Here is a 15,443-nt window from a genome sequence, read left to right on the forward strand (position 1 = left end):
TCTTTGCTACACGGGGCAGAACCTTGATGAAGCAGTATTTGGGCCATGACAGTTAAAGTAGTTGAAATCATTTTCACAGTCAGAGTTTTCGAGGGTACCACCACAAAGATGGCATACCACAGAGTTGTTACGAGACTGTGATCCATGACCGAACTGTTGGCATTTGTAACATCGGAGTTGAATGGGGACATACACCTCCACTCCGATATTGAAATAATCTGCCTTAATTGATTGCGGAAGCGATGTACGCACAAAGGTCAAGAGATGAGTGTTTGTATTTGTGATGACATCATCTTTCTTGACAGTGATACGTTTTACTGTGGTGACAGTCTGCTCCTCCAACACTGCAGCAATGTCCTCTTTCGACATGTTGGACATGCAACCAGTCCGGTCGCGAACGATGCCTCCACAAGAATTTTATGTTCTGTGCACAGACACAGCAACCTCAATATTGGCAAATGTTTTGATAGACAAAAGATTGAGAGATCAACCAGAAGTGAGCCACTACGAAGACGGGTGACAATTTTCACCTCCCCACAAACTCCAGAAACTGCTTTAGGGAAAGCAAACGGGCTCTGTTTGATAGATAGTTGATCACTAGCCTCAATAACCAGGAATCTAGCCCAAGAATCAAAGCTTGGAGAATTATTTCCAGTTGAGTGATCTATATCCTCAATACGTCTCTTCTTTTCATTCCGAGATGAACCAAATTGTTGTAGTGACATGATGAAATAACATTATTCCGCACCCCTGCTCCCCAGCCACCACCGAGTGACAACAAGGATGATGTCAAATTGCACCCGATATCCAGGATCCTGACACAAGGAATACAGGGATGTTATACTCCAGGGAATATGATGCGAGCAGCTGTATTTGTCTTCTTCGTGTTCGACACCTGTCCATACGCTCAATAAATTGACTGTTGCTTTGCATGAACAATTGGACAGAATTCAATAGAATCAAATCCAGACATTGATCCAAAGAACGAGGAGGCATCTTGAAGCAGTTGTTTGGGTTCAGGGAGGTTACACAAGATACTGTTGGAAAGTCAATATTTGGACTTCCTCAATTCCGTGAACCAGAAGTGTGCATGGTACTGACAGTTTAGTCTGTGCAACAAAAGTGACATTCAAAATTTTTTGGACGTAATTGAAAATCTGTAACATCTCCAAAAACACACATTATTTCATGATAATCTTGGCTATGTTCCTCCTCAACCATTTTTTTCACTAAATAATATATTTGGTATGGAATTCCTTTACACATTTCATGCACAAGTTTATTGAGGATGCCCAGTCTGAGAATATACGGGTGTATCCATATGTCATGTAAGTCCATTTGACAATAGACTGGTTCTGGGAACTGATTGATCACTTATAATGTGACGTAATATATAAATGCGCACATTCCAGGAAAATTTGTAATGTGTGTGGGAGATGGGCGAGTGAGTCACGTTTAACAGTATTCCAGTTATATCACGGCTTGTCAGCTGTGTATGGGAGGAAAGCCCGAAGTAATGCAGCTCTCAGACGTTTATCACTTCGGTGAAACCCACGAGCACGGGTATGGTGCTGACAAACCTAGAAACTTAATACGGGCGAACCAGGATTCGAACCCACAATCATAGGTTTCTGGCGTGCCTAAGGGACGTAACTCTGCACAGCGAATCGCGTCGCCTCAGACGACTGGGCCACCCGTTCCCCTTTGTGTGAAGAGCAGATACCACAAGGCTGCGACACATGTTGCATGAGAAATATTGCCGACGTAATCCGAATGCTTATTTGTCTGAGCATTCACTTGTTTTCAACTCGCTGGGTTCTTTCGTTGGTTAAATACAACGGCAACACCAATAATCTCTAATGAACGTGATATATACAAACATGTGACGCAATGACGATGGAACGTAGCTGGTTATGATTGTCTGTAGGAATGCCAGTTAACCTGAAAGATTATGAACGCCGCCGAACACGCCTGAAATTCTACTTGGCCTCAAGCTTGAAACCGACTCGGACTAGCGAGGCGGTGCAACTTGTATCCCTGGTCTGTCCATCAACTGAAGATTCCCTCGCTTATGGTTTGTTTCGGTCTTATGCTATCTGTGTATGGGGCGCTGGGGTAGCCTAGTATATAGTTGAAGCGTTCGCTCGTCACGCCGAAGGTCTGGGTTCGATTCCCCACATCGGCCCATTTGTGAAGCCTATTTCTTTTGTACCCGGCAGTGATATTGCTTAAATATTGCTAAAAGCGGCATAAACCATACTCACTCAGTCACTCACTTACTACCCGCAGCCTGTCAACAGAATGAGTGACTGTGTGAATAAGTTGGTTTTGGTGAAAGTAAAACGTCGTATAGGTCCTTGATGTCACCACATCAGACAAATTCAGGATTCTGACAGACAATCTCAGGTTTCTGGCACGCTTTAGCGTCGCCAATCAAATTTGTCCCCAAAGAGATATTTTTTGCATGTTATGGGGATGGGTAAGAACAAGGTTTTAGCAGGCATTAAAAGCATGCGTCCAATATTGTGTTGTGCTTTTCCCAATGGTATTGTCTCGTGGGTGTTACTACATGTGATAAGTTGTTTTTAGTGTGTACACTGCCCGTAATGACGCAATATGAGCATGGTTGCAGCTGAGTCAGTCAAAAAGGACACAAACCACCCGTCTAGATTAGTATTTAGATCGTCTGACCTCAGCTGGCCTAAAATCAATGCCTAAAAAAATGCCTTCTCTTCAAAGAGATTCAATTTCTTAGGATTGCCGATATGATGTTAAAAATTAACTGACTCACTCGATTGTTGAGGATATGTTATTTCGGCTGACGGTGTTCACACCCAGCTGGAGAAAATGGAGGCAGTGAAATGTTGGCCTACCATAGATTCCGGGTTACCTTGGCCAGCCCAGTCACCAGATTTGTCCCCGATTGAGCATCTGTGGGACGAGTTGGATCGACGCGTTCGCAGAAGGAATCCACCGTCCCAAACACTTCCGGCGCATGAATGGCAGCACATCCAACAGCGTGTTATTGACAACTTGATTGCATCTATGGGTCGTCAGTGTCAAGCGGTGATTGATGCACGTGTTGGGCACAACCGATACTGACATTTTCTGTTTCCCTGTGACATTAACTGTATCGTGTACGTGTGTTTGTCTAGGTGACACGATTAATGTTTTGAACATTGTGTACATTAATCTTCAACCAGTGTTTCAGTTATGGTTTCTGTGTCCGATGTTGAAACAATCGCATTATATTACATTTTGAAAGTCAGTGTCAAGTTTCCTCTTTTTGAAGAGTATATATTCTGGACAATGTTCCTCATTCTGTCATAAGAATCTATACCGAAACGTTGCCTTTACAGTATTAAAGAAGTTGTTATCCATAAATTGTGTCTACATTGTCATCTGTCAACTTCTGAGTAATGTCTATCAAACAGGGTTACTGCCTATAACAACAATCCCAAACGAAAAAGGACCCCTTGAATGGAGGAGTATTGCGTGAGCTGCTTGGGAAAAAAGAACAGAAGACGCCACTTGGTACTAAGGAGTGAAGAAGACAACGACATATTTCTCATCCAATCATAATTTACTTATGAGGCTGTTGTTTTTCTCGGCCATCCATAACAGAAAGGAACAAGAAGTCTGCACACAAACACTCGGAATGCCAGACGATGTGACATTTAATACCGTTATACTAAAGTTGCAGGCCGACAAAAATAGTACACTTGCTTATTTCAGTTGGTGCAGATTTAGGGGATAGTTTATCTGGACGAAGAACATGACAATGACGAAGGACCCTATTGACTTAAGCATTGCACACTATGGGTTGTGTCGAAGTTAACTTATGACGCTGTTACGAGTTTGGTTGGTTGGTTGGTATGTTGTTTAACACCGCACTCAGCAATATTCCAGCTATATCAGGGCGGTCTGTGTAAATAATCCAGTCTGGACCAAAAAATCCAGTGATTATCATGAGCATCGATCCACGCAATTGGGATCGATGACATGCATCAACCGAGTCAGCGAGCCTGACCACCCTGTCCCGTTAGTCGCCTCTTACGACAAGCATAGTCGCTTTTTAAAGCAAGCATTGGTTGCTGAAGACCTATTCGACCCCGGATCTTCACGGGTCCTGTTAAGAGGAGACTACGAAATTGGAACGCAGTTTAACCCAGAAATCGGTAAGTACAGAACTCAATTACAGTAAATTCTAAATTAAAGAATTACAAAATTAGTAAATAAGCAGACAACATCAATTATAGAAATCGTATTCAAAGACATAGTTGACGATGAAAAAATCAACGCAATGAGTAAAAAAGGGGCAGCAACATTAAACAGTTTCTGTAATTAATATAAGTGCACCCACGAATGCACAGAATTTTGACACTTTCAAACGTCCTAAAACAGCCTTGATCTGAGTTTTTGAATTCAGAATAGTGTGGAAGGAATTCAGTGCTTACAACTAGGTATCTAATCCGCACTTGCAACGTAGATTAGACAAACGTCTCTTGTCTCTCGAAGGGTGGGTAAAACGTGGCTTATTTTTCAAAAGAATGATGTCTGATGTCTACACTCTTCTGTCAACGATTCTGGAGTACCTGGTTACTGTTTGGTACAGAAGGATTCCACATGGTGGTGTAAAAAAGTCCCCCACAGCAGTAACGGCGTCATCATCATTTGCATAATTCTTGTCATATTGTTCCTACTTCAAATGGAAATCTCACAGTGCCAAATTTGGTGAATATGGAGGATGTTCAATGACTTTAGAGCCACGGCTATTCATTGCAGCACATGGCGGCATGTGAACAGTTGAATTGTCCTGGTGGACATACCATGAGTTGTCCATGACGTTTAGCCTTGATATTCTCAGACAGTTGCCATAGCAGCTTAGCGTAATATTAGCAGTCAATTGTCTGGCCTTTCGAGAAGTAGAAGGGCAAGCTGTTTTTACATTTTAAACGGAAGTACTGATATCTTCGATTGTTTAAAAGATATCAATAATGTTTTCAAGACATCAAATTTCAATTAAAGATATCTTGAATTCATTTCTGATATCCAAAATACAGTAACTGATATTTTAAAATGTTACTGTGATATCAACAAAATATTTCCTGATATCTCTAAATGTATTTATGATATAATTAAACAAGTACCACCCTGCTGTACATAATGATATCAGAAATAATAAGTGTAAGATATCTTAAATTCAATTCAAGATATCTTGAAATAAGTTATACATATCCTAAAATGCATTACAGATACCATTTACTCGTTTTAGATGTCTTTAATTCAATTTGAGATATCTTTAATTCAATTAAAGATATAATTAATTTTGACGGTTATTGAAAATAAAAATCAGTTTAAAAATATTATCAATAATTGTGAAGATATCTTTATGCCAATTGTTAATGTCTGTAATATAATTTAGGTAACATGAAGGAAAAGCAAAAGAATTATTAAGGTCCCGAAAAGTTCGGGAAATGATTAACAGATATCTTCAAATATTTCCTGTTTGGCTACATATCCGTAAATTCTTATCGTTCCAAAATGGCGGCAAACCATGCCCAACTTGTGCAAGAACTAGCTTCAACAACAAGTCAAGCAATTCGCGGAGGAGTTGAGGGGAGTGACAATGACAGCAGTGATCAATTTTAAAACACTTCTCCCTAGAAAGTACCAAGAGTACTTAACAGACAGAAGTACTTGAAAGTATCTATAAATATTAATCTATTAATAATGGCAACAATTGAAGACATCAATAATTAATTCTACCATGAATTTGGAATTTACTCGACTCTGATTGGTCAATCAGAGGCTATTAAATCACAACAACCCCCTCTGATTAAAACAGCTGGTTTGACGGCCGCATCACCACGGAAGCTAATATTCATAGAATAGTACTATTTTCAGTCATTGTCGGTAGGCATATTTATATCTTTTGAGTCACAATGATCGATATGACGTCATAATGGTGACGTGCGATGTTAATTCCGTAATTCAGATCGATAACCCACTCAAGACACTGGACTCAACCCGTGCCGCTTCACTCAGTATATTTGCTAACACCAAAGAGTTCGCGTTTTATTTAGTCATGGTAGAATGGAGATAAACATACCGCGCTAAATTTAACATTTGAAATCTCACGCTGCACGTTCGGTTCCAAATTCAATTTAGCGGGGTTAAATCTACAGGTAACCTTGCTCTACATTGAAAACACAGTATGTTTATCTCCTAATAAATCTATTAATAATGGCAATAATTGAAGACATCAATAATTAATTATTGATATCTGTATTTAGTTTCTATATATCAAGAATTGAATAATTGATATAAAAAAACATGACTTTTCGATATCTTTAAATCACATTTTGTTACTAATCTAATTCAAGATATCAGCCATTCTTTTCAAGATATCAGTAACAAGCTTCACCATAACCTTAATTCATTTCGTGATATCTTCCATTCCATCCACGAGATCTTCTATTCAATCAAGACATCTTCAATTCAATTCAAGATATCAGTAATTCCGTAATAGATGTGACAACGGCTTGGCATAAGGTAGTTCACAGGGAGAATGCTTCTGGAATCCCAGCAAATCGAAATCTATCTTGACATCTGATGGAACAGACGGTTCATGTTTCTGGGAAGATGTTATTCAATGCTTTGACACTGTTGTGTAGTATCCAGTTGATGAACCCAAGACCCAAATCACAAATCGCTCAAACCAATTCAGCTGGGTCTGCTTCAAACCGATGTAAAATCACAAGAGACGATAGCTGAAATCTCATTGTCATTCCCAATACATTCATCTGTCATGAGAGTTGTCTTCTGTATTGATAATGTGACGTGTGGTGAGTCGTCGGTCATCCATAATCAGATCATGTACTTTATAAAATAATTCCTCAGTGTTGGTAGATCTTACGGATCTTGGATCATCTTCGAAGCTCTCTTCCCCTCCTGAAATCTGCTGCCCACCTCTTAACAGTGGCACAGGAAGGAACATCTTCCCATAAAGTTGACAACCATGTCAGCATGGATGGCTGTTAGCCCTTTCAGTTGGAGATGAACATTGTGACAGCCCCTTATTTTTTCATTTCAATCAACGGAGATGCCTCAGTTTGATGCCTCCAGAAATAGGCAGGAGATCTGGTTGTGTATTTGGCTCAAACATAGAACGAATTGAACGTATTGAACGTAAAACATGCAAACTGTAAACGGTACATCTCTCATATTTAGGCTCAGAACTCCTCAGCAACCCCTTGCATATCCCGACGACAACCAGGGGTTACAACACATAATTTTAAACTTTGGGTCGTATCGAAATAACCCAAAATGAAGCCCTTGAAATAGGTCAAATTATTAGTTCTACTACTACATCAAGGATCTGAAGAATGTATTTAAACTTTGGGAAACATTCTGCGCATCATCCCGGCCACGTTATATGTATGCACGTCGTTGTTTTCCTATATTTTTTTACTCTTTATACCATTATTTTCCCTAAACTTTCTTTGTTATTACTGCCCAGTGTCTGCTCTTTCCACAGATACCACACTGTTAAGGTTTTTGACATTGGTCTTGAAGCGTAAAGGGCTATTGATAAACAATTACAAGTCACCAACATTATTGAAAGTTCCAAATGCCAACCAAACTAACCTTGCGTTACCGGCTGATTTTGGTCTTTGGATTTTGGTGTTTGCGTCGTTTTATTTCATCCTAGACATGTCCCATGAGTGAGAGGTCTGGAACAACACTCGGACAAGGCAGTACAGCAATGTTATGCTGCCTCAAAAAGTCACGAGCAACATGGGGATGGGCATTATCCTGCTCCAATGTGACATTTGCACAAAGGGTAGAAGGTATGCCTTTCAAACTGCCAGTTTGTTATTCCATGAGTTGTTATGCATTGATTTTCTGCAAGCCATGGATTTTGTGTAAATATTTTTTACGGTTAAACAAAGGTGTTTCATAAGAAATCTCTGCTAAACTCAGTGACCATTGTACAGTTCTGACGAGATCATAAGCATGTGCTTATGAATCACTATCAAATAGCGATGATACCAGATATTCGCAAAAAGGTGAGCGTATCCTGCCCCGTCCGTGGCACAGCTAGTCACAAATGCATGCAAAGGGAAGTCAATTGTTCACCTGGAAAACAGGGAACATGTGGAAAGGAAGATAGGGAATTGCATCGGACATCACACGACTATCATAAAGCGTTTTGAAAGCCTTGCCAAGGCCTAGAATGGTGTCACCTTGATCAAACAACATTTGAAGAGTCGTTGGACACACTTTGAAATCTTCATACACAGAGCATGCTTGATTGTACATCAGACGTTGCCAAATGTAGACACAAAAGGGTTGAATGTCATGAAAGGAAATTTAACTTTTAGAAAGTTCAATTCATCCCACTTGTTAGACAGTATTTCGGACAGCTTTTTGTCACTCTGAATCTTTATGGATGTAACTAAACATGAAAGAGATGAGGCAGTTTCGCTGGTGTCCTTTGTTACCAGTGCATATGCGTAAAGAAGTGGAAGTGAATTGGCTGTCTGACCGTTTTTGAAAGATTTCAGATCATTATTCCATGTTTGATTTAAGAGACACAATGAAACGTGAGCGTGCCCCAGATGCTTAGAATGTTGTTCATGTTGTCAATCACTGGTTTGACTGGTCCAGTCTAGAATATTTACAGGCCGTTTATATCATAACTGGAATTATACTGGTTGCGTGGTGAACAACAGTCCCTATTTCATCAAGTTAATTCAATAATAAGGAATGTCGTACACAGCTTTAATGTAACTTTCCAAATAGAGGAACACAACAAATGGACTATAAGCCTACGTGTCAAATAATAACATTGAAGTTAACAATAGAGTCTTAAACACATGACTGAAGGATCCCACATTTGAAAATCCAATTACACATTCGAAATTCAGGAATTGATATCCGGCCGAATTCCTTCCTATGCAACATACACCACAGGGACATCAGTGCCAGAAGCAGAAACAACCCGAACAAAACGTGATGTGGGCGGCGGACGTCTGGGACAGACTTCACATGGAGACTTTCAGCGTTGCTCGTCTTAACATTGTCGTTCGCTGTACACCCGTCTGAAATAGGAAACCGTTATTGCGGACATTGAGTGTGGCCATGGTGGTGATGATAACACAGTGTGGGGTTCGGACGTCGAGGTCCGGACGAGTTCCTTCTTACACACAAAACACCAGCAGGGACATCAGTGCTAGAAGCAGGAAGATCCCGAACAAAACGTGGTCTGCGCGGCGGACGTTTGACGCAGACTTCACATACGGACGTTCAGTGATTTTCGTGTTTACAAGGTCATGTTCTGGCTGTACATCCGTCTTGGTCTGAAATAGGTGACCATTATTGCGGACATTGAGTGTGGCCATGGTGGTGATGATAGCCAGGCAGCTCTGACAGAGGATGAGGGTCAGGTACACAGACAGTCGACACACGTCTCCAGACTTGGGGATCGAGTCGTTGACGAAGTTCATGAATACTGCATAGGACACACATATTGAGATGAGGTAGGACATCTTCTCTCCGGAGTCAGCTGGTAGGAGGAACACACAGGCGTTGAGCAGAGAGAGAAGAGCCATAGGAAAGATGATACTAACTATATAGAACATGCTCTTGCGTTTCAAAAAGAACTCAAACGATACCAGACTTGATATCTGTTTCATTTGGACGTCTACGTTCTTGGCAAGTATGTCAATCAACTCCCATTCACTGTTCTCAATAAAGAAAGAAGGTAATCCCGTAATAATAGAACCGGTGCTGTCAACTCCAAGATCGAAAGTATTTACAGGCGTGAACAGGATGCTACATCGCTGCTGATCAAACGGGTACCGAGTGATGTCTATTTGACAACTGGTCTTTAAGCTCTCAATGAATTGAAGTGATGCAATTCCATTACTGGATATCTTTGGAGATTGTATTGAAGCCAAGGTAGCGCTGTCGATACCGTTAGGGATGGCAATGGTCGGTATCCATACAAACTTCTCAGAGACGGTCACTTCCGTAATATTATCATAATCAGTTTTGTTCCAAGCCAGATTTGGGTCGAGCCACGTCATGCGGATACCAGCACTGAAAGTGAATATCTGCTCGGCAGCATTGAGATTGGAGATGGACATCAGCAACATACTTATGTTGACCTGTTTGTCATCGGAGAGATCAACACTGATGCCATAAGCATCAGTTTCCCCTTGGAGATATGCCTTCAGTCTTCCTAATAACGACTCAGTGCTATCACAGGTACTGGCGATTGATAATATGACGACTAAGTTAAGGATTTTAGCCGGCATGTAAAACATGATTTCAGTGTTCAGTGGTGATGTTCCAAATGACAGATATTGTCAGGCAGGTGTTTATCCATTTATAATTTTGCTTAAATTATGACAATGAACCTTTGAACTGGAATACGAGTCAACACGGATCACGCAATCAATAATGCCAGGCGCCTTGCGCACACCCATTAGTGAAAATGTAAGTAAGCGCTTTAGATTAATATTAATGATTCTATAGTAATACCTGTCCCCACCTTCATTGGACAAAGCCGTATCTCTTTATAGCCCCTACTGCAATTACGTACAAATAATGGAGGTGGTAATGCCAACAGATTGCCATGGAAAAAATCTTTTATTAAATTCTCAGTAATCAGTGTTTCCAAAGCATCGTTAATATACTTTTTAGTGACAAGTACTGTGTGTATCTTTGCTTTCTGCAATATGAGTAGACTGGAAACATTTAAATGCGTCATGTCCCTGGAATGCATAGGCAACGTAAATACGCATTAATGTATGGCCAACGAATTGATTAATGCCATTGCCTGAGAATATATGTGGTATGCACTTCAATTTGTGCAAAGGCATTACACAGACAACGCAATTAAATGAACCTGGTGCTGACACGGACGTTACTACACCTACATACGATTAAATATGAAATTAAAGCTGGGGTTAATACAGAGTGAGTGAGTAAGTTTAACATTTAACGTAACATCGGCAATATTTCAGCCATATTATGACGAGAGGTTATTCATTAAGAATACATATATTAAGACTAAATAAAAACCTGTCATCGATGGACAGTAAATAACTAGAATATCACAGATTAAAACTTAAGACTAGCTTACAACTATAAAAATATATCACTATATTCCACAATACAATATAAAAAAGGGCTGTAGATCGCCAGCAACTAAAGGTAGATCGCCATACCTGGGGGGGGGGGGGGGGGGGGGGGGGGGGGGGGGGTGGTGGTTGCGAATACCAGGTATCATAACTATTTGTTAGTGATTCATTATGAAATGCTTATGATATAGTCGGAATTTGTCAATCGAATCTGCTTTATGCAGAGATTTCTATTGGATATTGAAAGCGTTTTGTCGCCTTATTTACAGTACCTTTGCTACCTGCATGGATCCCAGCAATATTTCAGAGGCTGGCGTTTGTACGTAATGTTATCCACAATTAAAATTACAAATATTCTACGCTTAAAGGAATAGTAAGCAAAATATTCATTTGACACGAACAAACGAGGGGAACAATAATTTTACACTACTTCAACCCGCTTCGATGAAATAGCCACTTATATAAACTCAGATAGAAATTCATTATACCAATTTTAAAGGTATTTTATTTCATACAAAACATATGATCAAAATTTATTATACAATTCTTTTTCTTTTAAAAACCAAATAATTAAAAGAGAACTAATATTTTCATAAATATCCTTTATGGATTATCACTTGTGATGGAAAAATCAACACAGTTAAGCTGGACATGCTTGACGGTGTGATTCTCTCATCTTGGGTTCTTGGTGTGGTTTTATAATCAGAAGAGGTGTTACAGATTTGTTGAGTGCTGCTTCTGCATAGTTCGTTGAGGAAGAATTTTTAGCCACAGTTTAACCAAGTTTTTTGGCAATATCAGATTTATCCGTTAGTAGTACATCCTCATTCTTGAGATGGTGGATGCTGGATTCGGAACCCATACCTTGTATTTTCTGAATCATGTTCCATACATTAGACATGGTAAGTATATTTTTGAGACATAAGTTTGTCAAGACGTCGGCGTTTATTTACAATAAAGATAGAAATTAAATTTTGACGGTATTCAAATTATGTATCATGGGGTGGCAACGGAAATTGTGTTCAGCCATTTTCCGTGCCGTCCTTGCTTGTTTGTTTGCAGTCATTGTGGTTTACGGGTGTGTAGAATTGCAGAGGACTTTGGAATACATTCATCAGCAATTTTGTTCATCAGAGAGTATTTGGACATGATCAGGAACGTAACGGTTGATAAACAAATCAGGTGTTAATTTGTTTGAGGACAGTATTCCAAACAAAGGCAACTTTGTCTTCGTAAAGTTCCATCTTGATCATAGAGGAACATCAGATGGGGTAAACGTTTTTAGAAAGGTTGGAAAGTGGTCACTCCAAAAGAGGTCATCGTGAACTCACCACTCAAATTCATTCAACAGATTAGAGTCTGTAATGGTTGGTTGGTTGGTTGTTTAACGCCTCACTCAGCAATATTCCAGCTATATGACGGCGGTCTGTAAATAATCGAGTCTGGACTAGACAGTCCAGTGATTAATATCATGAGTGCGTTGGATTTAACTCTTCTTTATCATTATTCAAGTTATATCACGGTGTGCCAGCTTAATGTGGGAGGAAAGCCCTAAGTGATGCAGGTCTCGGACGTTTACCACTTTGTTGAAAGCCACGAGCACGGGTATGGCGCTGACAATCCTAAAACATAATCGGGGCGAACCGAGATTCCAGCAATCATAGGTTTCTGGCGTGCCCAAGGGACGCACCTCTGCGCAGCGAACCGCGGCGCATTAGACGACTGGGCTACTCGTACCCCCGAGCAATATCATGAGCATTGGTCCACTCAATTTGGTGAGGTGAGTTGAAATGGGGTTTAACGTCGCGTCCAAGATTATTACACTTATATAGCGACGTGCATGTACGTGTGTGTGTTTGTGTGGCTGCTTGTACTAGTCCGGACTGATGCCGATTTATAGTGCTAGCTCATTGAGATACCATGCCGCAGTTTAACATGAATACCCCACTCAGACTCAGTATACTGACTCCAAGCCGACCAGTCCTTGTTTTAGCCCCTTAATGCCGAGCGCCAGACAGGGTAACAAGAAGGAACCATCTTTTAACTTCTTTTGGTATGACGCGGTCGGGTATCGAACCCCGGACCTTCCGCTCTCCGGGTATACGCTCTACCACTAGACCACGGAGGCGGTCTCACGCAATTTGGATCCATGACATGCATCAACCAAGTCATAGAGTCTGTAATGGACAAATCAAGAGTATGTACCTGTGCCAGGATGTAAATATGTTTTAGAGTTCAGAGGGAAAAAGCATTGTTGGAAATAAACGTTTCTGGACTCTTTCCCTTACTGCTGGTATGATCACTTCCCTATAGTGGATTATGTCCATTCTAATCCCCACTCAGATACAGACCTTAGGAAGCTGGTCATATAGTGCTTGAAGATCATTTGGCTGAATATACGAAGATGGAGGAGTATATAGAGAACACAAAGTAAAGACAATAATGTGTAATGTTTTTCAGAAAGCAACGGCTTTGAGGGGAGTATCGAAAGGAACAGGACTGTAAATGACACCTTGCTCACCGACACTGAAGAACCCCCAGTGGCCTTAACCACTGGAGGTGAAACGAAATGATTGGAATTAAACTGCCTGATGTCGATTTGATCGGTATTTTTCAAGTCGGTTTCTTGAAGACATAAAGCTGATGGTATAAAATCTTGTTGGAGTTGGAGACCATTTTAATTTAGTCGGAGACCTCTGCAATTCCATTGTTTGATTGGGGGCACGGTTGGCCAAGTCGTCTAAGGCGCCGCGATTCGCTGTGCAGAGGTGCGTGATTGCCAGAAACCTACGATTGTGGGTTCGAATCCCGGCTCGCCCCAATTATGTTTCTAGGTTTGTCAGCACACTACCCGTGCTCGTGGGTTTCACAGAAGTGGTAAACGACTTAGACCTGCATCACTTGGGGCTTTCCTCCCACATTAAACTGACACGCCGCGATATAACTGGAATATTGTTAAAAGCGGGGTTAAACCCAACTCACTAACTCACTCACCCATTGTATGATTTGACTTGAGAAGCTCATGGCTGCTCAACTCGGGATATAGAGCAGGAGGTACGCCCACTCCCAAGGACTTGTTGTGTGGGAGTGACGTCCATCTCCAGGGGCTCAAACGGATTTATGAACCTCAACAGATGTTCAACAGGCCCTAGGAGAAGGCACCGCCAAGTGTTGGGGTGTCCTGGCTTTTCTCCTATTCTGCTTTTTAGCCTTTTTTGATAAATGGGCTTCAGCCTGAAACATTCCTATTTCGGTTACAGGGTTTGGTTCTGGTTCTAAGTGGTGATATTTGATCAGACGGTATTGATTGAAAGTTTTGTTTTGGATGGCAGATGTCGGTATCATTGGAGAGTTTTGAGAAGCCTGAATGGTGTCATTGATGGTAATTTGGTCATTCTTCAACCAAGAGATAGAAGAGAGATGGTATTGTATGGAGACCATAGTTACTTTGGTAACTGAAACTGGTGAAGAAGAGACGGCAGCTGAATAGCTTTTAGAAGGTGTTTGGGACGGAATGAGTAACTGTTTTGCCACGGTGTAAGAGTGAGTGAGTATGGTTTTACGCCGCTTTTAGCAATATTCCAGCAATATCACGGAGGGGGACACCAGAAATGGGCTTCACACATTGTACCCATGTCGGGAATCGAACCCAGGTCTTCGGCGTGACGAGTGAACGCTTTAACCACTAGGCTACCCGACCGCCCGCCACGGTGTAAGAGATGTTGTTGGTATGCTTGAGTTTCAATATTTTGGTTTCCCGATCAAAAACAGGACAGGATTTTAAGGAGGACAAGTGCTCTCCATTGCAGTTTGAAGCTAGAAGTACCTTGCCTTGTTAGTGTAAGTTTTGGCCCAATGACCGAGTGTTTGACACTTGTAACATCAGACTGGATTTGGAACATAGACCTCAACTCCGATGTTAAAGTAACCTGCTTTTATGGACTTATGGAAGAGTTGTAAGACAAAAAGTGGAACGGTAAGTTTGGGTATTGATAATATTTCCATCTTCTGATTTTTGGGTTAACCGCTCAACTGCGGTGACACATAGAGTTTTTAGTTCTTCTATCTCTTCTTCTGTCAAGTCTGACAGACAGCAATTTCGATCTCGAACGATTCCCCCACTACAGTTCAGTGTCTTGTGCACTGAGACAACAACCCGTGTACTTACAACAAGTGTATTAACAAACTTCTGAGACCCGTGAAGATCCGGGGTAAAAGAAGTATTCAGTAACCAATGCTTGCCGTAAAAGGCGCAACGTGATCTGGTGGTTAAGCTTGCTGACTTGTTTG

At 40.9% G+C, this 15,443-nt stretch overlaps 1 protein-coding gene across 1 annotated transcript; it reads right to left on the reverse strand.

The window, feature by feature from the left end:
* Positions 1 to 9,206: 9,206 nt before the first annotated feature.
* On the reverse strand, positions 9,207 to 10,325 carry LOC139458657 (neuronal acetylcholine receptor subunit beta-4-like). The gene has a single exon (XM_071240072.1). It carries the CDS (start codon positions 10,323 to 10,325, stop codon positions 9,207 to 9,209), a length of 1,119 nt encoding a protein of 372 aa, XP_071096173.1.
* Positions 10,326 to 15,443: the final 5,118 nt, after the last annotated feature.

This window comes from Haliotis cracherodii, unplaced genomic scaffold, assembly GCF_022045235.1.
Source record: "Haliotis cracherodii isolate W230 unplaced genomic scaffold, xgHalCrac1.p SCAF_13, whole genome shotgun sequence".
In the NCBI taxonomy this organism is placed as follows: Eukaryota; Metazoa; Mollusca; class Gastropoda; order Lepetellida; family Haliotidae; genus Haliotis; species Haliotis cracherodii.

Bases quoted from the DNA above. Each gene is read 5' to 3' on its own strand.
- LOC139458657 (XM_071240072.1), bottom strand. From the start codon at position 10,325: ATGCCGGCTAAAATCCTTAACTTAGTCGTCATATTATCAATCGCCAGT.